Here is a 21,648-nt window from a genome sequence, read left to right as displayed (position 1 = left end):
TTCATATAAAAATCAAATTAAGTAAAAGTGTAATTTAGAAAAATATAGGCATAATTTCTGTCAGACCTTAAGAAAAGCATAAAATCTAAAACATAAATTAAAATAAAAGTTACTGTGTGGTACAGAAAGTAAAAAGTTACTATACCATTTAGCAGGCTTTTATTTTACAAAAAGAAGATAAATTATTATTTAAAATAGACATGGGCCCGCCTGGATCATCTTCTACCTTCTTTCTTCATTATCCCCCAACGATTGTAACTCCGATTGATTGTCGCCGCCCTTGCTCCCGGAATACCAAGCTATTTTCATCTTTCTTTCTTTACTGTGACTAGTTAACTGATTTGATCGGAACAATTCGAGGGGTCAAGGTATATAAAACCCAACTTCGGTAGACACTTGCGACAGTGGAAGTTTCCGTCGCCGGAGGGTCAACTGTGACACCCGAGCAAAATCCGCAATAATCCTAATTTCCTCACTTCACTCCTCAGTTCTTACTTGTCAAATTTTCGGGACGAAAATTCTTTCAAGTTGGGGATGATGTCACACCTGAGCAAAATCCGCGGCAATCTTGATTTAATCCGCAGCAATCTTGATTTCCTCATTTCACTCCTTAATGCTTACTTGCCAAATTTCGGGACGAAATTTCTTTCAAGTTGGGGATGATGTGACAACCCGAACCTTACCGAACCTTATAAGTTAGCATCGTTGTCTTAACAATCTTAAGATCCTCATCGTTTTATTTCATTATGCACTATTTCATTGTACGTATTAACACTAATTCATGAACATTGGGCCGATAACCAGCTTACACGTATAGGGCCTTCATATAACATGTTCATGTGGGCCGATATCTAGTTTAAACATGTATGGTGTCTTCTTTTAAATAACCGGCCCAACTCTTATATTAATTGTTTAGATTGATTAATCAGCCCAACAACCCTTATCCCTATAGGAACATGAATACGTATCATCCTCTAAATCAAATCCTGTTAGTTTAAAAACCATAACAAACTCCACTCCCTATCTCTCTCTCAATCTACATACGGCGGCAGGAAACCCCCCCCCCTCTTCGAGACTCTATCTTGCTTAACTTGTGCTCTCGGTTAGTTCCCATACTCTAAATCCCTTGTGTTTATGAGATTATGTGCTAGTTGATTGTGTCATGCATGCCTAGTGTATCGGTACATGATGGTGTTAGGATTACAGGATGATAGAAGTTACTTGCAAGGTGATTTATATAGAGTTATGTGTTATTAACAGTCCCGTTGCATTGTATTCACAAAGACTCTAGTGAGAATTGTAATGGTGTTTTAGATGGATTTGGATGACAAGGGTTTCGGTTGTAAATGTTGGTTAACGACTTGTGAATATTTAGGAATGCATGATGACCTGATTCGTATGTTTGGTATAATATAACTGATTTAATTCGAACTATAAGGATGACAATTATTATGTTAATTTCTATGATAAATGTGGAAATTGAATTCATGATTATGCAATCGGCTGTGGGCTAATGAAGTCAACTGGTAACAAGCAAACTAGTAATGTGCATAGTGGGCCGCAGTTATGATAGATCTGGTTAGTCTGGGAATATCGATGATGTGATGATTAAGGTTTTATGTTAACTGTGTTGTCAGTTTATATGATGGTGAATAGTCATGTGCACATGTTTAGGTGGGGGCCGATGACCTGCTAGACTGCACACACATTCACACACTTTGTTGATGTTATGAGGAAATAGGGCTGCACGTTCACCCCATGTAGTCTAATTAATAATTTGCAAATTAAATGAGAACCGTATAGTGGGGCCTCCCACATTCAATGTTTGTGGATTCCTTCATCTTCCTTTGTATCACACACATACAAGATTACAAGACCAAACAATTGGTCGCACACATGTGCATGGGACGCATAATCCATTCCCTTGGGCTCCGCCTTTTGGGCCATGCTCTAATGGTAAATTAGTCCCATTTGTAGGTCGCACAACACAACAGGAGGTTGGGCCACACTCAGTAGTGGGCCGGAACCAACTGGGCCGCTCAGCATGCTACATAATGTTATGGGCTGCTGAGTAGTGGCTCGTGTGGAACTTGTGATGTGTAAATTATGATTTGAGAGGATTGATTAATTCAAGTGCATAAGTTGGTGGAAGTTAAGTTATAAATGGAACTTGTAACTTTGTACAACCCTAGTTAGTGGGCCGTCACATGTTAATTGATTGGGCCCTCTCCTCTTGTGATTGGCCAACTAGTTACAAATAATAAGATGAAACATACGTATACAATCCTAACTTGCAGCGAGAATGCGTGTTGGTATGGGTACTTGCTACAACTTGTGTGATTGAAAGAACTACGCTTGTTATGACATACGTGATGATTATATGTTTGGGTGTTTATTGTTTGAGCAAAACGTGTGACAAGATACGTGGATTGTGAATTCGTGAAACTGACTGTCTCTTGTAACCACGATAGGATTTGATTGATCAACTGTTTAACGAGCATTTAATCTAACCGAGCAAACCAAGGTGAGTTCATTGCATTTTCTCAAGCATGCGTCCCGGTGGTTTGGGACAACGGGTAAACATTTGGAAGGGAAACATTGGGTAAACAACTTAATCGGTTTTGGTTATTGCCTGGAGGGCAATGGGGGTAATTAGTTGATAGCGCTATTAGGTACTAATTATCTGGGTTTCACTATGGTTGTTTAGAGGCACACTCCTCGGTTACGTAAGGGCGGTTCCCCTAGGGTAACTAACTGGACAACATAGTGGGTTGCTAAGAGGCACACTCCTCGGTTACGTAAGGGCATAGTCCCTAGGGTAACTAACTTGAGCAACATCGTAACGTATCATTGAATCGCATTAACATATAACTGGTAACACAACACGTAAGCAACACTTTGAACTCACCAGCGTAGTCTGACACACTTGTTTGCATGCTTGTAGGTCATTAACGTTTGGAACATGGACTTGCTATCTGGGAGTGCTGGAGTGGTCATGGATCGAGACTCTTGGGTGACTTATAAACGTTACATTGATTTTGAATGTTATCGTGAAACTATTACTAAACGAATTAATACATGCTTCCGCTACACAACTTTTGAGAATTGATAACATGTTGACATTTTATAATAGTAGTTAATGTCATGACTTATTTAATATCTATCATTGGTTCAATGTGATTGGTGGCTCGAACTCTGATGCGTAACACGCCTCGCGAGGTTTCCGCAGGTGGAATTTTGGGGGTGTTACAGTTGGTATCAGAGCCACTGGTTATAGAGAACTCGGTTTTAAAACGTTTTTATAAAACCAGACTATAACCGAATTGATCCAAACGTTGACCATGACACTCAGCACCAGATTGCAAGGTTCGTCTCTCTCACTCATTGCATTACTTGCTTAGCAGTCACACACTCACAGCACACATGAACTGAAACATTTAACACCATAGTGACCTAATAGTGTGATACTACTTTTCGACTCATACGAACTATAAACTTGTGATACCATCTGTTGTGTTGTTTGAACGGGGGAAACTTCGAGCGTAAGCTAAGAGGCTCTGAGATGAACATGCAAATCGCCTTATTATTATGGGTGCACACTTAATAATAACGCGGGGTGCATGCAAGTCCCAGTGAGGCTTATCGAGCGTGAGAAGGGTTCTGCCCTATTGTGTGTAAACTTGGTAGTTTGTAGATTTCAATGTGATACTCGACTTTTACCCCATTTCGACCCTTAAGATTGTTCCCTTCCCTCATATAGAACTATGAGGGACAACGGAGAACGGAGGTATAAGTTAATCAACTCCCGGATAAACATGATGACATAAACAATAATCTTACTCCTTGTATTGCTAGAATTGCTATTACATAACAGTTTTCCTCTCTAAACTAGTCTATCCCTTAGCCCTTGCCTTGGCCGACGCTTACCGTTCAAGGTGACAGTTAGATACTGTTCTTGATATAGATAAACCTATCATTCCATTATCATGGTCACACTACATTCTCGATTGTCTACACATAAACTCCTATAACATTGTGCTCTAGTTTAAAAATAACCTGATAAACTCTTCTTTTGATACGTAGCGATCACTTCTTGTACTCTGAGGATGGTTGTGTATTATTTTATGACCATATCATTTCGAAAATACTTTCGTGTCCTTGTAATGAAACCTTTTGGTGACGTACTTGATGTTCCTAATGCACACGCCTTAGTTCAACCCCTCAAAGTTGGCTTCATACATGTTCGACTAATTACACACTCAATTTCGTACATAGATTTTAGTAAACCATTCTTATTCGCATACGACAGGCTCGATGACTGTGGAAAACGCTCCGATTAAACCGGATCACTATGAATTCGACCAACCGTTACTCTTCAACATAATTCTTATTGTGTCAACACCCTCAATGTAACGCTTCCAATGACCGGTAGTGTCACCTTATTTCTACTTACACCGCTTGTGTGTGCAACCAACTACACCATCATCATCGGATTTGCTACTTTACTCATGATCCTAAAACAATTAGATGGAACAGATTGATGATAACCGCGTTTTGGTATATTCTTCGCGTCTTATCTTGTTGTGCTAAAATGAATACCATAGTTCTTGCATAGCCCTGTTATACGCTAATCCTCGCTTGGCTAAATCACTCTCTACGAACGTCACTCGAGGAATGAGTCATACTTAAGATCATCAATGTGCAATAACATAAAAACAAAATTATTACTTACGTAAGGTATGCCAAGGTCAAAATTCCCTCTTGTGTGAAAGCACCATACTCATGTATAGCTTCATCGACCTCTTTGTTCCATGCTTATCTCCCTTTGACCGAAGGCTGGTCATCTACTACAACCAACTGCGACCAAAATATCACGAACAATATCAACTGAAAATCTCTTTTCCCTCTGAACGAACGAGTCAAGATGATACCCGTCTGAATTAGGGATTAATGCCTAACTTGAGTTTTCATTCAATCGATTGATTGAATTGCTTGAATCACCTGTTCCAAGAAATTATATTTTCTTTCTCGAATTCTTACATACGATGGCATCACCTTTGATCTTCGATAGGGGTGACTGCACCAGTTCTGATCGCCGGTAGCGATACCATATATAAACATATATCTCTTGCACTCACTTTATCACATTCACATATTTTGCTTCGAGAAAATCTTGGTGGTGCACCCGACACACGTGATTTGAGGGTTGAGCATTTTAGCCTGTAACAAACTACCTTAACACATTTCCAGTTCGGTTTATCTCGTCGACCCTTCGTTTATGATGTACGACATTCGCCTCAATTCTGGTAAGCTCCAGATATACATTAGATACACTTGTTTCGTGAAGTGCTGGCTACTCAATATACAACATCCATGATAACTAAACACTGCCTTTTTGGCAAGTCCCCAAATTCGAAGGCGTATAGCTCACCCAAGTTATATTTAGTGCAACAACCCCCCCCCCCCGGTCGCACATGTTAAATGCATCAGGCAATGCCATACAGATGTATGACACACTCGTATTTCAACTTTTGTGAGCATCTCTTGAGCTTAGCATAACTTGTCACAACATTCTTCATTATCAAGCTCCTATTAACTCAACGTGTGTTTCTACTTAGGAGCAAGACATTTTTAGTTTAACACAATTAACACAAACTCTATTACCTCAAACGCTCATTCATGCATAACACTCACATAACGGTAATTCGGGGAATTACGGAATTCCACATGGGTTGTACTCGAACGTTGATGGACAATTAGAACACTATTCCTGAACAAATAAAGAAATATAATTTATGTGAATTTATATGTTATCTGACTTTATATGCTATATGACTTTTATATTATTTAGTGAACTTTCGTGAAACCGTATTTAACTACGTGTTTAGTGAATTATCGACAAACTCATAATTGGAGCCTAGAGTATAATATAGCCTAAATTTCGAGGACGAAATTTCTGTAACATGGGGAGGATGTGACACCCGAGCAAAATCCGCAATAATCCTAATTTCCTCACTTCACTCCTCAGTTCTTACTTGTCAAATTTTCGGGACGAAAATTCTTTCAAGTTGGGGATGATGTCACACCTGAGCAAAATCCGCGGCAATCTTGATTTAATCCGCAGCAATCTTGATTTCCTCATTTCACTCCTTAATGCTTACTTGCCAAATTTCGGGACGAAATTTCTTTCAAGTTGGGGATGATGTGACAACCCGAACCTTACCGAGCCTTATAAGTTAGCATCGTTGTCTTAACAATCTTAAGATCCTCATCGTTTTATTTCATTATGCACTATTTCATTGTACGTATTAACACTAATTCATGAACATTGGGCCGATAACCAGCTTACACGTATAGGGCCTTCATATAACATGTTCATGTGGGCCGATATCTAGTTTAAACATGTATGGTGTCTTCTTTTAAATAACCGGCCCAACTCTTATATTAATTGTTTAGATTGATTAATCAGCCCAACAACCCTTATCCCTATAGGAACATGAATACGTATCATACTCTAAATCAAATCCTGTTAGTTTAAAAACCATAACAAACTCCACTCCCTATCTCTCTCTCAATCTACATACGGCGGCAGGAAACCCCCCCCCTCTTCGAGACTCTATCTTGCTTAACTTGTGCTCTCGGTTAGTTCCCATACTCTAAATCCCTTGTGTTTATGAGATTATGTGCTAGTTGATTGTGTCATGCATGCCTAGTGTATCGGTACATGATGGTGTTAGGATTACAGGATGATAGAAGTTACTTGCAAGGTGATTTATATAGAGTTATGTGTTATTAACAGTCCCGTTGCATTGTATTCACAAAGACTCTAGTGAGAATTGTAATGGTGTTTTAGATGGATTTGGATGACAAGGGTTTCGGTTGTAAATGTTGGTTAACGACTTGTGAATATTTAGGAATGCATGATGACCTGATTCGTATGTTTGGTATAATATAACTGATTTAATTCGAACTATAAGGATGACAATTATTATGTTAATTTCTATGATAAATGTGGAAATTGAATTCATGATTATGCAATCGGCTGTGGGCTAATGAAGTCAACTGGTAACAAGCAAACTAGTAATGTGCATAGTGGGCCGCAGTTATGATAGATCTGGTTAGTCTGGGAATATCGATGATGTGATGATTAAGGTTTTATGTTAACTGTGTTGTCAGTTTATATGATGGTGAATAGTCATGTGCACATGTTTAGGTGGGGGCCGATGACCTGCTAGACTGCACACACATTCACACACTTTGTTGATGTTATGAGGAAATAGGGCTGCACGTTCACCCCATGTAGTCTAATTAATAATTTGCAAATTAAATGAGAACCATATAGTGGGGCCTCCCACATTCAATGTTTGTGGATTCCTTCATCTTCCTTTGTATCACACACATACAAGATTACAAGACCAAACAATTGGTCGCACACATGTGCATGGGACGCATAATCCATTCCCTTGGGCTCCGCCTTTTGGGCCATGCTCTAATGGTAAATTAGTCCCATTTGTAGGTCGCACAACACAACAGGAGGTTGGGCCACACTCAGTAGTGGGCCGGAACCAACTGGGCCGCTCAGCATGCTACATAATGTTATGGGCTGCTGAGTAGTGGCTCGTGTGGAACTTGTGATGTGTAAATTATGATTTGAGAGGATTGATTAATTCAAGTGCATAAGTTGGTGGAAGTTAAGTTATAAATGGAACTTGTAACTTTGTACAACCCTAGTTAGTGGGCCGTCACATGTTAATTGATTGGGCCCTCTCCTCTTGTGATTGGCCAACTAGTTACAAATAATAAGATGAAACATACGTATACAATCCTAACTTGCAGCGAGAATGCGTGTTGGTATGGGTACTTGCTACAACTTGTGTGATTGAAAGAACTACGCTTGTTATGACATACGTGATGATTATATGTTTGGGTGTTTATTGTTTGAGCAAAACGTGTGACAAGATACGTGGATTGTGAATTCGTGAAACTGACTGTCTCTTGTAACCACGATAGGATTTGATTGATCAACTGTTTAACGAGCATTTAATCTAACCGAGCAAACCAAGGTGAGTTCATTGCATTTTCTCAAGCATGCGTCCCGGTGGTTTGGGACAACGGGTAAACATTTGGAAGGGAAACATTGGGTAAACAACTTAATCGGTTTTGGTTATTGCCTGGAGGGCAATGGGGGTAATTAGTTGATAGCGCTATTAGGTACTAATTATCTGGGTTTCACTATGGTTGTTTAGAGGCACACTCCTCGGTTACGTAAGGGCGGTTCCCCTAGGGTAACTAACTGGACAACATAGTGGGTTGCTAAGAGGCACACTCCTCGGTTACGTAAGGGCATAGTCCCTAGGGTAACTAACTTGAGCAACATCGTAACGTATCATTGAATCGCATTAACATATAACTGGTAACACAACACGTAAGCAACACTTTGAACTCACCAGCGTAGTCTGACACACTTGTTTGCATGCTTGTAGGTCATTAACGTTTGGAACATGGACTTGCTATCTGGGAGTGCTGGAGTGGTCATGGATCGAGACTCTTGGGTGACTTATAAACGTTACATTGATTTTGAATGTTATCGTGAAACTATTACTAAACGAATTAATACATGCTTCCGCTACACAACTTTTGAGAATTGATAACATGTTGACATTTTATAATAGTAGTTAATGTCATGACTTATTTAATATCTATCATTGGTTCAATGTGATTGGTGGCTCGAACTCTGATGCGTAACACGCCTCGCGAGGTTTCCGCAGGTGGAATTTTGGGGGTGTTACATCAACGGACCCTCCTGACCCCCCTGTAGTTCCGCCCCTGCACGGGCTTCAGCCCTAGGTGAGGGTTTTCCCCAGTTCGGAGGCGAGTGTATCCCGATGTGATGAATTTTGCCAGTAGCTCATTTAAAGGATTCGTTGACGGTTAAAATGAACCAAACATAATCTTTTGTTTTTTTTTTAAGAAACCCAAAACAAGACTCAAACCAAAACAACAGCATACACCAAAAAGTAACTAGCACTATACACTCCAAAGAAAATAAAACAACAACAGCATACAACAAAAGGCAAGAACCCAAAACAAGACTCAAACCATGCATTGCAAGCAGCCAATCCTACTCCAACATCCGGAGCCTATTCTGAACCCATAGGAACTTAATTTCCTCCATAACTTCTGTAATCCAAACATGTTTTTGTTGAACGCAGCTTTGTTTCGCATCCTCCAAATACCACGCCTTCTGTTTCTTCTTAACCTTCACCACCCGCTTGTGCGTGCATCCCCAACATGGAAGGCAAAAATAGTTGCAACTTTGCACCACTCAGAAATTAAAGTCCAAACAGTTTGAGGGAAGTGGCAAGCCGTCCGTGATCAACACTCTCATAATAGTCGCCGCATATGGAAGATCCGCCTTCCACGCCACGATGCAAACCTTCTTCTGAACCCAATTGTATAAGAAAGTTTTGTGATTTTGATATTTGTAAGGGTTGTCTTAAACACATCTGGCCCTCTTCACTTTTACTTGTATCCTCACTTTCTCAAGTTGTTAAATCACTAATATTTTCTCTTTCTGTACTTAAAGATAAATAAATCCCCTATTTTAAAGAGAAAGTATGATGAAAAAAAATATATATATCATATATGTAGAATACGCTTAGCCAACCTAACAAAATATTTTATGTTACCGGGTTTAGGGCCTATATCGAATACATTTTTTAATCATAAAACTTGTTTAAAATATTAAATAAAAACGGAACGAGTCATTTTAGACTTATCATACCATGGATACCAACTCAAATGCTTGTATAATGACTTTTTCATTCGTGTCTCAAAAAGGTTGAAACTCAACCTTTATTTCTATGTTCGAACACACTAATTTGCTTCACACAACCCTTTTCTCGATCCCCCTAAGGTATTACAATCCTTAGGTCGGCCGGAATGGGCTTGGGGAAGCGGGAAAGGAGCAGCCGGAACGAAATTGGGATGATGTAGTAGTATAATGACTTTTTTCATTTGTCTCAAAAAGTTGAAACTCAACCTTTATTTATATGTTCAAACCCAATAATTTCCTTCATACAACCCTTTTCTCGATCCCCATAAGGTATTATATTATAATCCTTAGGTCGGCCGGAATGGGCTTGGGGAAGCGAACGAAATTGGGCTGATGTAGCGCGAGATGGGGAGGAAACACGGCCACCCCGAAATGGAGAAGTAACAAAGAAGGATGGGACTCATGGGAGGAGCAAGACACTACAAGACTGGACTAGAGGGATACAAGAAAGCGAGATGCTTTCCATCCGGTCTTAGTCTTTTAAATTATTTTATTTTTTTTAAGAAGGCAAACTTTTAAATTATTATTTTTAAGAAAGTAAAATCATTATTTTCGTAATGTAAATTGCGAATCATGATATTTTTTTAACATGGCCTACACCCAAATCGTCGCCATGCAAACTTATTTACTTGTGTTGCAAGAAAATGTTCTGAAAACGTTTAAACCAGTAATTTAGTTTTGGTTCAAACTGACTAAAAATCTGAAAGCCCAATCCAAATGTAACAATTCGATTATGTTCTAATAGTGAACACCATAGATGATGACACATAAACCTTTAGATTTATGCTATGTAAACAATAGTAAATATCAATTATGGTTCTAATATGTAAACAATAGTAAATATCAATTATGGTTCTTAGGATCAACCCAAGATGTATTGTTATATAATTATAAGGCGAAACAATAAGTGCTGATTAGAAAATATAAAAGAAACAATAAGTGCTGATTAGAAAATATAAAAAGAACTAAAGAAGCATAACGCGTGGGGCTTACTAGCCCAGACGTAAACCCACTTCTTGTTAGCCCATCTCCTTCTACTCCCTCAGCCAGCCCATATCATGCAAAACAAACAAAAATAAAAACATTAACCAATAAATCAATAAACTAATTTACCAGCAGCCTATGTTGAGCCAAATAAAATTGAACTTACACTATACATGTCAATTTAGATTTTGCATACTCAGCAGCCTATGGTTGAGCCAAATAAACGGGTTCGATTTAATGCTTTCCACTACCTCCTCCCAAATTTAGCCTTTTGTTTAAAGAGTTCATCATTTTTTTGCAAACCAAAATGTCGCCATATATATCGTTCAAATGGTGAACACCATATACGATGATGACAAACCTTTTGATTTATGCACACATAATATGTAAACACAATAGTAAGATACCAAATTATGCTTCTTAGGATAAACCCAAGGTGTATTGTTAGTATCACAATATAATTACAAGGCAAAATTGTAGATAATAAAATAAAAAAGAAGCATAATAAGTTTGTTAAAATAAAAAAACTTATGATGAGTTGATTGAAAACAATAAAAAGAACTATGATAACATGTTGAAAAATCTAGTTTGGTAAACATTATTTATGTATGTATATGTGCCTTTTAACACATATAAGTTGCAAACAATAAAATAAAGCTGACAAACTACAGGCTAAATATGCAGCACAGTGAATATCTGATCATAGCAACTGTCCACAGTGAAATTCAAAACTGATTTAACATCAACCGGTTGTTAGCACTTCCAAATAATTGGTGCATCTCACTGGCTCTATAACAGCAAAAGGAAACATCTTTTTCATTATATGTAACAAACATGCATTTGGGTACAAGATTAAAACTGACTGAAACATCCACTGAATTCCAGAAATGCCCACAAGGAAGTAACTACAATGAGCAGAATCAGGAAACGGGAAAAAACAAACCACCTACAGCCAACAACACCTACATCTAATCGTCGTCCTCTTCATCATCTCTTTTGTTACCTGTAAAGCTTGAAGCTGCACCACCACCACCACCAGCAAGTTGCAAATCTGAGAGAGAAAATGAACGCCATGGAGAGCAAAAGTTTCTCGGGGATGAATTCAACGATTCATTAATAGCAACAGGTGATATTCTATGGCGTGCAGGTAAAGGGGGTAGAGAACTACCAGGGGATGAGCTTTCACCACCTGCATTGTTATGATGGTGGTTGTTTAATTCACTGGCCAACGAGTACCTGTTGTTAACATTTGCAACCTTTTTTGGTATCCCATTCTTGGAAGTAAAATTGCGATTTTTGTTTAGTATAATATTATGAGCAAGCATGTTTTTGCGTTTCCTGTTGTATGCATCTTCTGGCTTAACAATGTCTTGAATGGATGGAGCACACACCGCATCAGCAAGGCTTGTATATGACTTTGATTTCCCAGAATAGAATGTTGATATACCTCTCCTAATAAACAGAGGATAAGCATATTAGAGATATTCAGTTGCTAGAATTATACATTTCAAGATTGAGCAATTTAGAGTAGACAACTTCAAACTGCTTATTAAAATCAGCTTGTTTCACTTACAAACAATCACGCAATCTCGAAAGGCAATACATAGATTAACAGTTTTAATAAGCAAACCCAAATTAACACCCACCAAAACATGTAATCAAATGCCAACACTAGAGTTCTATCTTATAGCACCACTCCATTAAATAGGGCTGCAAACAAATCAAACGATGTTCATTCGTTAAAGAAATAAACGTGTTCACGAACTGTTAAAAAATACTTTCTGAACGAGAATTTATATTCGTGTTCGTTCATTAAGGAAATGAACGTGTTCGTGTTCGTTCGTTAATTTTAGGTAATGAACGCAAACGAACGTTCGTGAACACCAACAAGCACAAACAAACGTTTACGAACACCAACAAGCGCAAACGAACACAAACAAGCATTCAGAAACAAACACAAACGAACATAGATTAAATTTCAAATAAAATTGGCATCTTTCATCACAAACATTACATAGATCTAGGGGTGTTCAGAATTCGTTTCGAATTCGAAAAATTCGAAATTCGTTTAAATTCGATTCGATTATCAAGAATTCGTTTCGATTATAAGAATTCGAATTCGAATTCGATTCAATTCGAGTCAAGTAAAACGAATACAAATCGAATACGGATTTACAATTTCAAATTCGATTCGATTCGAAATTCGAATAAAAATTATACATTTTAATTTATTATTTTTATATGTAATACATATATAACTTTTATTAGGCTATACTACAAATTATTTTCAAAATTTATTCCAAGTATTAAAATTACCCATTACCAAACCAACTACATGACCCATAACTAAAATCTAAGTAACACATCTATCAACAGATTTCTAACCCTAAAAATACTAACTTGTAATGTGGAGCGGTTATTCCCAACTTCTCGTTTTGAATTTTAGATTTATGATACTTTATTTGGAACTGTTTTAATGTGGAGTGGGTTACTCCCAACTTCTCGTTTTGAATTTTAGATTTATGATACTTTATTTGGAACTGTTTTAATATGATATCGTGCTTTTTGGTTGCTTCAAAATTTATGTTTCATTCTGATAGTTTTTACATGTTTTTAAAGAACTTAAATCAAATCGAATTTATTCAAATTCGATTCGAATTCGAATTTTTTATCGAATTCGAATCGAATACGAATTTGGTTTTTTATTCGATTACGAATTCGAATCGAATTTGGTAGATTTTAATCGAATTCGAATCGAATACGAATTCAAGGGAAAATAAAAATTATTCGAATAATTCGAAAATTCGATATTCGATTCGATGAACACCCCTACATAGATCCACCCAAAATATACTAACCTAATATTTATTAAATAACTTAAATATAATAAGATACACTAATATTTATCAAATGGTTTATTAGTGAGAATTTTGAAGGATTAAAATAAAATAAAACTAAAAAAGCTAATGAACTATTAAACATAAACGAACACATTACCGAACGTTCGCGAACATAAATGAACGAACGCGACCAGTGTTCATGTTCGTTCATTTAACTAAACGAACAAAATTTCCTGTTCGTGTTCGTTAATTAATTAAACGAACGAACATAAACACGCTTCCCACCGAACTGTTTGCTAAAGGTTCGGTTCGTTTGCAGCCCTACTTCTAAACACACAACTATATCTCAATTTTCAACGCCAATTGTTGTGTGAACTGCTGCCAGGTGAACTCACACTAAACTTCATATATATAACAACTGCAATGATATAACATGTTGGCAAATTTGGGGAAAATACTACTAGCTCTTAAAATTCTGTCCTTGATGATTCAAATTGCACATGGACATTCATGTATGTAATTAAAACAAACAGATAATGAAACCAGCAAGAGTACCACCGTCCTCATAAGATAAATATAAATAATTCTAACTGACATTAAAATTGCAATTAGAATTCAAAAAAACCTAACATGCAATAAAACATATAAATGGTATAAGAAATGAAATCATACTTAACAGCCAAAGCTTCTTCCAAATCAGATAAATTGTTTAAGGAGCCTTTGAATAAGCTCTGAACCTCGCCGCCGTCATCGGAATCGCAGCCGCCGCCAGACGCATCACTGTTATTGCCGATGGAGGAAGAACTGGATGAATCGCGATCATCTTCTTCATCTTTAGCGATGGAGAAGTTGCGGCTCCGATGACCGTCTCCGGTGAATCTAGCGGTCTCCGATGAATTGCAGATCCACATCATCCCCTTAAGCAAACGCAAGCTGTGGGATCTGAGACATGACCCGATGAAGGTTTTAGGATAAAAACGATGGATTGAAGTAGATACGGATCATACAGAGACAAAAACCAACGGAACAAGGACAGTGGCGGACCCAGGAATTTTTTCATGGGGGTGCGGAACATTTTTAAAAAATTTAGGCCCCAAGGTATATAAGTAAAAAAATCGGTTCGTATCGGGTCGGGCCGGATCATGTAAAACAAACGAACATCAAACTAAATTTATATAATCATCAAAAACATGTCAAACCTTGTTACAAACATAATTAAAACGTCGACGCCCTACGGGTTTTCATTTTTTGAAATCTATCCAAAACATCATCTAAAGCTAATTTCTTAAGCAATTCTTTCTCTATATAGCATAAGTTCATCGCTCCATAATATAACGTTTCAATTTTAATTTTAATTGTCAACTACTCAAGCCCTAGAAATCATAACGTAAGTTGTAATCACACTAAAAATATATAAACAACATAATCACCCTAAAAATCATCTAAACAACCATAAACAACGTCAAAACACACAAAATTTCAAACCTATTTAACAACTTTATTACCTTTTTTCTCCTATAATATCAACCAAAATCATCAAAATAACAAAGAAACTTACCCGTGTTCGGATTCCGGTTAGATTTAGCGTCAAACGCGGTGGTATGGTGGTTGATTACGGTGGTCGCCGGCTGCTAGACTGTTGTTACTGGGTGATGTTGTTCGTTGGCAGTGCAGGGACGCAAGAGATAGAGAGAGCGGGAGAGAATTTCTAAAGGTTTTGGGTTTTAATTATTTTATTATAGTTTGAAATATTGTTGGGTTTGGTTAATGGGCTAAGACTTGGTGGGCTAGCTAGTTAGGAAATTTATAAGGGGGTAAAGGTATGGGTATTTGGGTTTAGTTAGTTAGGTATTAAAAGTTATATAATTTAGGTAGTAATTTTTTTTTTTAAAATAAGAGTTTACTAAAAAAATTTAAAATATAAATTGATAACACTTTTTACCTAAGGGGTGCGAACGAAAAATTTCAAGGTTGCGGTCGAAAAATTCCAAGGGATGCGGACGAAAAATTCCAAGGGGTGCGGACGGGATTTTCGACGGAACTTAGCACTAAATTTTTTTTTCCCCGGGGGTGCGCCCGCCCACCTTAGACTATACTTGTGTCCGCCCCTGAACAAGGAGAGGGTTTTGACTTGAGGTTAGAGAGAGAGAGAGAGAGAGAGAGAGAGAGAGAGAGAGATGGGGCTTATCCTCGGGCCACCATTTGTGTTAATATAATGAAACGACATCATAATCATAATATTAATTTATTATTATATTATTGTATTCAAGAAATGTTTGTCTGTGTGGTGGTATGGTATCATATTCCTCTATCCATCTTTCACATCTGGATGATGTGTGATGAGGACATATGTTTCACGCATAACCAAACGACTCGAGTCGAGTTAACTGTGAGCTAATTGAGGTCATTTTGAGAAAAAACTAAGAGTCTAACCCCAGGCTCAATCCTAAGGGTGTTAAGGGGATACGGTATGGGTGCGGTAAAGGAGTCGGCAAAGGGTTTGCCGATCGGTGTACACCACCACCAACCAATGTTGCCGCACGGTTTCATTCCCAAGCGGTGTGCCATTGCCGAAGCGGTGAAATGAGGGAAGGAGAGAGTGTGTGTGGGGGGGAGTGGGGTCCATGCCATTTTTAACCAATCAAACCTTTTTTCTTTTTTTTTTTTTATAAAAAGTTTACCACTTTACCAAGTGTCTAACCATTGCCAACACTTTACACCAAAGTTTAAACACTTTTGCCTAATTGACATGGCGCGCTCTCATTGGTCGGTTTTTTGGTTTGCCACTTTAAAGTGTTTAACCACTCCTTATACCCTAAGAGTGGTTAACACTTGAGAGTGGCAACCTAAAAAATCGACCAATCAGAGTGCGTTACGTCAATCAGTGAAAAGTGTTTAAACTTTGGTGAAAAATGTTGGCAATGGTTTAGACATTTGGTGAAGTGGTAAACTTAAAAAAAAAAGAAAAATGTGTGATTAGTTGAGATTGGAATGGACCCCACCCCACACTACCACCTCTCTCTCCTTCCTCCCTTCCCCGCGTCGGCATGCACCCACTGAATCAAACCTTCATGCGGTAAACTGATCGGCATTGGTTGCCGATTGATGAGAGAGCGGTGCCGGGTGGGTTTGCCGCCCCCACTCCGGACACCCTAAAAACAAATTTGTTTGGCAAACGACTCCGTGCTTCACTTATGGAGCTCAAGTCGGCTCGTAGGGGTGTAAACAAGCCTAGAGGCTCAAGAACTACCCATTATCGGCTCAGTTAAAAGCTTGAACAAGTCGAGCTTTAACGAGCCCGAGCTCGAGCATGAAATAGAGGTCGTTTAGTTATCGAGCCCGAGCTCGAGCCTGAAATACAAAGCTCGTTTAGGCTCGCGAGCCAAAACGAGCCCAAACAACATTTTATTTTTTTATATATAATATAATAATAATGAGCCGAGCTTTTTTGATGTTGTTCTCAAGATAGCTCAAGCCGAGTCGAGTCGAGCTAGAACTCAAAAAGTAGGCTCGAACCAAGCCGAGGTCGAGTCCAGTCAAGCTCGGGCTCGGCCCGGCTCGTTTACACCGCTATCGGCTCACAAGCCTAAATAAGCTTATTGTTTATATGACTTTTAGATAACATATTAAATATATATTTAAATAGAATAATAATTACTATTTATAAAATTGTGAATATATATATATGTATATATATATATATATATGGAAGGTTCTATGCAGAACACTAGATATTGTGAGAACATACAGAACAAAATGAATCACTCATTTTTTTTCAATTCTAAAACCTAAAAAGTAAATGAAAATGTTGTAAATGTAAGATTCATTGTTTCTCACACTTGAATTTAAAACAAAGTATTAAAAATCTTTAGTTTTTAAATAACCTACACACATATAAGTTATTTGTAGGCTAAATTGCCTGCATGTATGTAGACTATGTGTAGGGAAAATATATGATTTTTTATGTATATATAATACACATATGAACATGAATGTAAGAAATATAAAATTTAAGAAATATGAACCTTAAATCCCAAAATTTAGTGATTTAGAGTTGTTCATTTTATTCTCCAAATAATTAGTGTTCTGTAATGATACTTATCCTATATATATATAATAAGAATTATATTTAACATGTATTAATAAATAAATAACAAATCATTTAAGCTCAAGCTTTAGAAACAAAATTTAAATCGAGCTGAGCTCGAGCCTAATGCTTGATTAACTATAAGCTTTAATGCTTGATTGAAATAGGTTGGGTTTTTTATATAGAAAAAAAAAACCTTCAATAGGTAACAAGTTAGAATGTTAATAAAATTCATATGGTCATTGATTAACTATAAGCTTTAATGCTTGATTGAATGATTCCTTTGGTTTATTAGTCTAATCTTGTGTAAGTTTGGGTAAAAAATATCGAATTACAAACCTAGGGGTTTTTAGATAGTTTTTCTTCTAGTTTGAGTCAATTATGTTTCTTGTTTATGAACTTGGTATGTTTAAAAAAAGAGGATTATTTTTGTAAACTCAATGCGTTGATCATTATTATAACATCACATTCTATACGTACGTAAGTCTTTGGTTCCAATTCTAACATTGGTTATTTTATATCGTTGATCCTATTTGATATGTTTTAAGTTGATACAAGTTATATATATTAACACTCACGGCCTATTGATATAGTGGTATAGTGATTGTCCTTTTACAAAAAGTGATGTTTTTTTTAATATTTACAAGTGAAAGGTTAAATGGTATTTAAGATGTTAAAGGATTGTTGCTTCAAAACAAACACACACACACACACACACATATATATATATATATATATTAACGACTGACAACCATCAAGGCTTTCCGTATATTTTACAACTTGTATTAATATGTTCATCTAGAACAACACTCATCTAGACAACAATAGGGTAAGATGCACACGTTGCTATACCTGCAATCACAACAACCGACCATCATTAATTTTAGCTAAAACATGATTCATGTGACAAATAATTAAGTTACATACCACACATGTTTTTGCCCCTCTCCATCTTGAAGTAGCCATTCAAACCCCATTCTGGTCCCCATGAGTTCTTGAGCAGCCAGTATGGAATACCATTTTCGACACCATACCCAACTGCAACAACCGCATGGTTCACATCCTGCATATATGCACATACACATACATTTAGCTTCAATACATAAGTAATGAAAGCAACATGTGTGTGTGTATATATATATATATATATATAAGAACATTAAAGACCAAAAAGTAGCTAGTTGCTAGCTTAGTCGACAACATACCATTGTAGAACTACCACAAACATCGCTAGTGAAAACTCCTCCAGCGTAAAGTGAGAAGGGTGCAACCACCTGAAATGCCACACTCACCGGACGAACAACACCTACTGCATACTTTAACTCATCCTCAGCACCCTATCATATCAATTTACAAATATAACATACCAGTAACTCACTACCTGTGGTTGATACGTAGTTATGTACGTACCTCGGTGATATTGACAACATTGACAACTTGGACCGCAGCCTTCTCTGGTGAGTATTTGCAAAGTTCTCCGTCTTTTCCAATGTAGGGATATGCTTCTTCGGAGTCCAGTCCGCCATTGTATATGATGTACTCATAAGCTTGAGAAGGCAAGCCACCTTTGCAACCAAAGTTATTATAACCACCCGCACAGTCTACAAGCTGCTGCTCAGATAGACTAATTGATTTCCCATGAGCCTGGGCATAAGCAGCCTCAAGAGCTCCAGTTGTACTGTAATATTAAAACTTAAGATTTTTGTATATATATTGTATTGAGATTAGAGAGATTGAATTAGGTACCTGAATGTCCAGCAAGATCCACAATCTCCTTGACTCTTGACTGGACTCACAATTCCTGTTTCCCTCCAATCTTGCTACATGCATATATAACAAGAAATTAAGTAATAGTAAGTATAACAAACATCTATGAATATGATAATCGATCGATCTACCGTGAGTGGAAGGACATCATCGTGATGAGTGAGCTTGTGATTGCCCTTTTTAGTAGCAGAACAATTTTGAGTAGCTCCCAACTTGTTTGTGCTGAATTCTTCCCACGTCATATCAGCAAACTCTGTTTAATACAACATAACTAATTAAATGGTAACTCATAAAACACAACATACAACATAAATGAAGCAATCCATATAATAAAAAAAAGGATTTGGCTTTGGACTAATAACTATAGCTCACCATTGAGCCCAAGATTATAGGAAAGGCCCTTGTTGTTATGCGATGTAATTGTGTCCAGACTTTGAACGAAAATGGAATACCTCTGTTTCATTTCATCGGTAGTTTTGTATTTCTTCCCATACCTATGTATAGAGAGATATTCGAGAATTGAATTGAGGTAAAGTAAGTTATATATGTATGTAACTATGAAGGAATTAAGATAATTGCCTGTGAGCAAATCGAGCAAAGGTGAGCGCATGAGGAGTTTGGCCAATAAGTCGAACAATAGATGTTTCAAGTTCTCGTAGACCATCAGGCACCACTTGTTTGATAGGATTCACATCGAAAAAGGTTGTCGAATGTACTACTTGGGCACACACGATGATCAGAACTACCATTGGGAAGGCCACCATTTTTAAGTAAGTGATAGAATTGTTTGGTTTGGTTTGGTTGGTTTTATAAGGAGAAAGGAAGTATAGTTTCATAAGAATTGTAGAAGGCGTATTAGTTAATTTATTATTAACTGGATGGATCTTGTATGTTGTTTGGCCTTGAGTTTGTGCTCAAACGCATAAGTTGCTAGGTCAATCAAACTTGAATTTACTTTCTAGCCCATCATTTATGAGTTAATTAATGATTTTGGGTTCATTCCATAAATTAATTAGAAATCACTTCTTTCCATCGCACGATCCTTTGTTAAATTGTTAGCTTCTCGAGTGTAAGCAACTTTTAGACCTGTATTGCATTTGAATGTTGATGACTAGTTAGTCTAGTGGCACTAGATATCTATCTCATTAAAGCGGTGCATGTTCAAGTTCCATAAAACAGACAGTATTAATTTTATAAGTGGATATTAACCTGGTTGTTTGCTCTTACAAATAATTTTATATGAATTTGCTTATGAAAAAATTGGTTGTAGTTTTTTTTGTGGACATAAATATGATGCGGGATCATTTATGAAAAAATAAATAGATAAAGGTTGTAAATCCGTAACCACATTGAAGAGAAGCATGCATGTTTTATGATTTGGAATTCTGTTTTTCTTTCTCGGGTGTCCATTATGCATGAACATCTCAAACTATAAAACATACTTTGGAGTTAAGGCCAACAACATAAAACAACAACAGTAATAATAATAATAATATCTAAACAAAGTGCAGAGAAAAGTAAATGAGTTTGGAATTTGTTTAAGATTTTCTTCTTCTTCTTTTTTTTTTTTTTTTTTTTTTGACTATACATTATGAGGTGATGCCCCATGCCACCTCTCCATAAAGAGCATCATACATCAAAACGTGAAGGTTAAAAGGAGGGATTTACAACCTGAGGGTGCCACCTCCTCCAAAAAGAGCATCATACATTATGAGGGCGCCAAACATGAGGGCACCACTCCCTTAATGGACGTTAGAGTGAGAGATATGGGGCCTATAGAAGCTCAATTAATCATCTTTATTTTATTTGTATTTAAGTTTTTAGTTAAACCATGACATATTTATGAATGATGAATTATTTAAAACCCAGTGATAATGATATTCATAAAGGAGTGTGATAAATACACCCAATATAAGGATAAATCTACCCATTAGTCAAACTTGCTAATGATTAAGCAATTTATTACATTATTTTATTATAAAAGTCAAAAGTAATAATTATATTTTTATATTATTTACTTTATTATATTATTTTATTCAAAAGTAATAATTATGTTTTTATATTATTTACTTTATTACATTATTTTATTATAAAATTTAAAAATAATAATTATGTTTTTTATGTTATTTTATTTT

At 36.8% G+C, this 21,648-nt stretch overlaps 2 protein-coding genes across 2 annotated transcripts; both read right to left on the bottom strand.

The window, feature by feature from the left end:
• Positions 1-11,611: 11,611 nt before the first annotated feature.
• Positions 11,612-15,830, bottom strand: LOC110893696. The gene is made up of 3 exons (XM_022140800.2): positions 15,777-15,830; positions 14,332-14,690; positions 11,612-12,271 (listed from the first exon to the last, which is right to left on the bottom strand). Exons 2-3 carry the CDS (start codon positions 14,571-14,573, stop codon positions 11,788-11,790), a joined length of 726 nt encoding a protein of 241 aa, XP_021996492.1. The 5' UTR covers positions 14,574-14,690; positions 15,777-15,830; the 3' UTR covers positions 11,612-11,787.
• A 2,609-nt stretch (positions 15,831-18,439) lies between these two features.
• LOC110896208 (thiol protease aleurain) lies at positions 18,440-20,367 on the bottom strand. The gene is made up of 8 exons (XM_022143672.2): positions 20,093-20,367; positions 19,886-20,007; positions 19,645-19,766; positions 19,493-19,566; positions 19,157-19,424; positions 18,952-19,083; positions 18,674-18,809; positions 18,440-18,598 (listed from the first exon to the last, which is right to left on the bottom strand). Exons 1-8 carry the CDS (start codon positions 20,347-20,349, stop codon positions 18,561-18,563), a joined length of 1,149 nt encoding a protein of 382 aa, XP_021999364.1. The 5' UTR covers positions 20,350-20,367; the 3' UTR covers positions 18,440-18,560.
• Between the last annotated feature and the right edge of the window lie 1,281 nt (positions 20,368-21,648).

Source organism: Helianthus annuus, chromosome 12 (genome assembly GCF_002127325.2).
Source record: "Helianthus annuus cultivar XRQ/B chromosome 12, HanXRQr2.0-SUNRISE, whole genome shotgun sequence".
Taxonomy (NCBI): Eukaryota; Viridiplantae; Streptophyta; class Magnoliopsida; order Asterales; family Asteraceae; genus Helianthus; species Helianthus annuus.
Note: the sequence above shows the minus strand (reverse complement) of the source record. Positions and strands in the feature narration are given on the sequence as shown.

Excerpts from the sequence above, each read along its gene's own strand:
- LOC110893696 (XM_022140800.2), bottom strand. The coding sequence starts at position 14,573 with ATGATGTGGATCTGCAATTCATCGGAGACCGCTAGATTCACCGGAGAC. Across the intron at positions 12,272-14,331 it reads GAAGAAGCTTTGGCTGTTAA|GAGAGGTATATCAACATTCT; the intron begins GTATGATTTCAT and ends TCTGTTTATTAG.
- LOC110896208 (XM_022143672.2), bottom strand. The coding sequence starts at position 20,349 with ATGAAACTATACTTCCTTTCTCCTTATAAAACCAACCAAACCAAACCA. Across the intron at positions 19,567-19,644 it reads ATGATGTCCTTCCACTCACG|CAAGATTGGAGGGAAACAGG; the intron begins GTAGATCGATCG and ends ATATGCATGTAG. Across the intron at positions 18,599-18,673 it reads GAGGGGCAAAAACATGTGTG|GTATAGCAACGTGTGCATCT; the intron begins GTATGTAACTTA and ends TTGTGATTGCAG.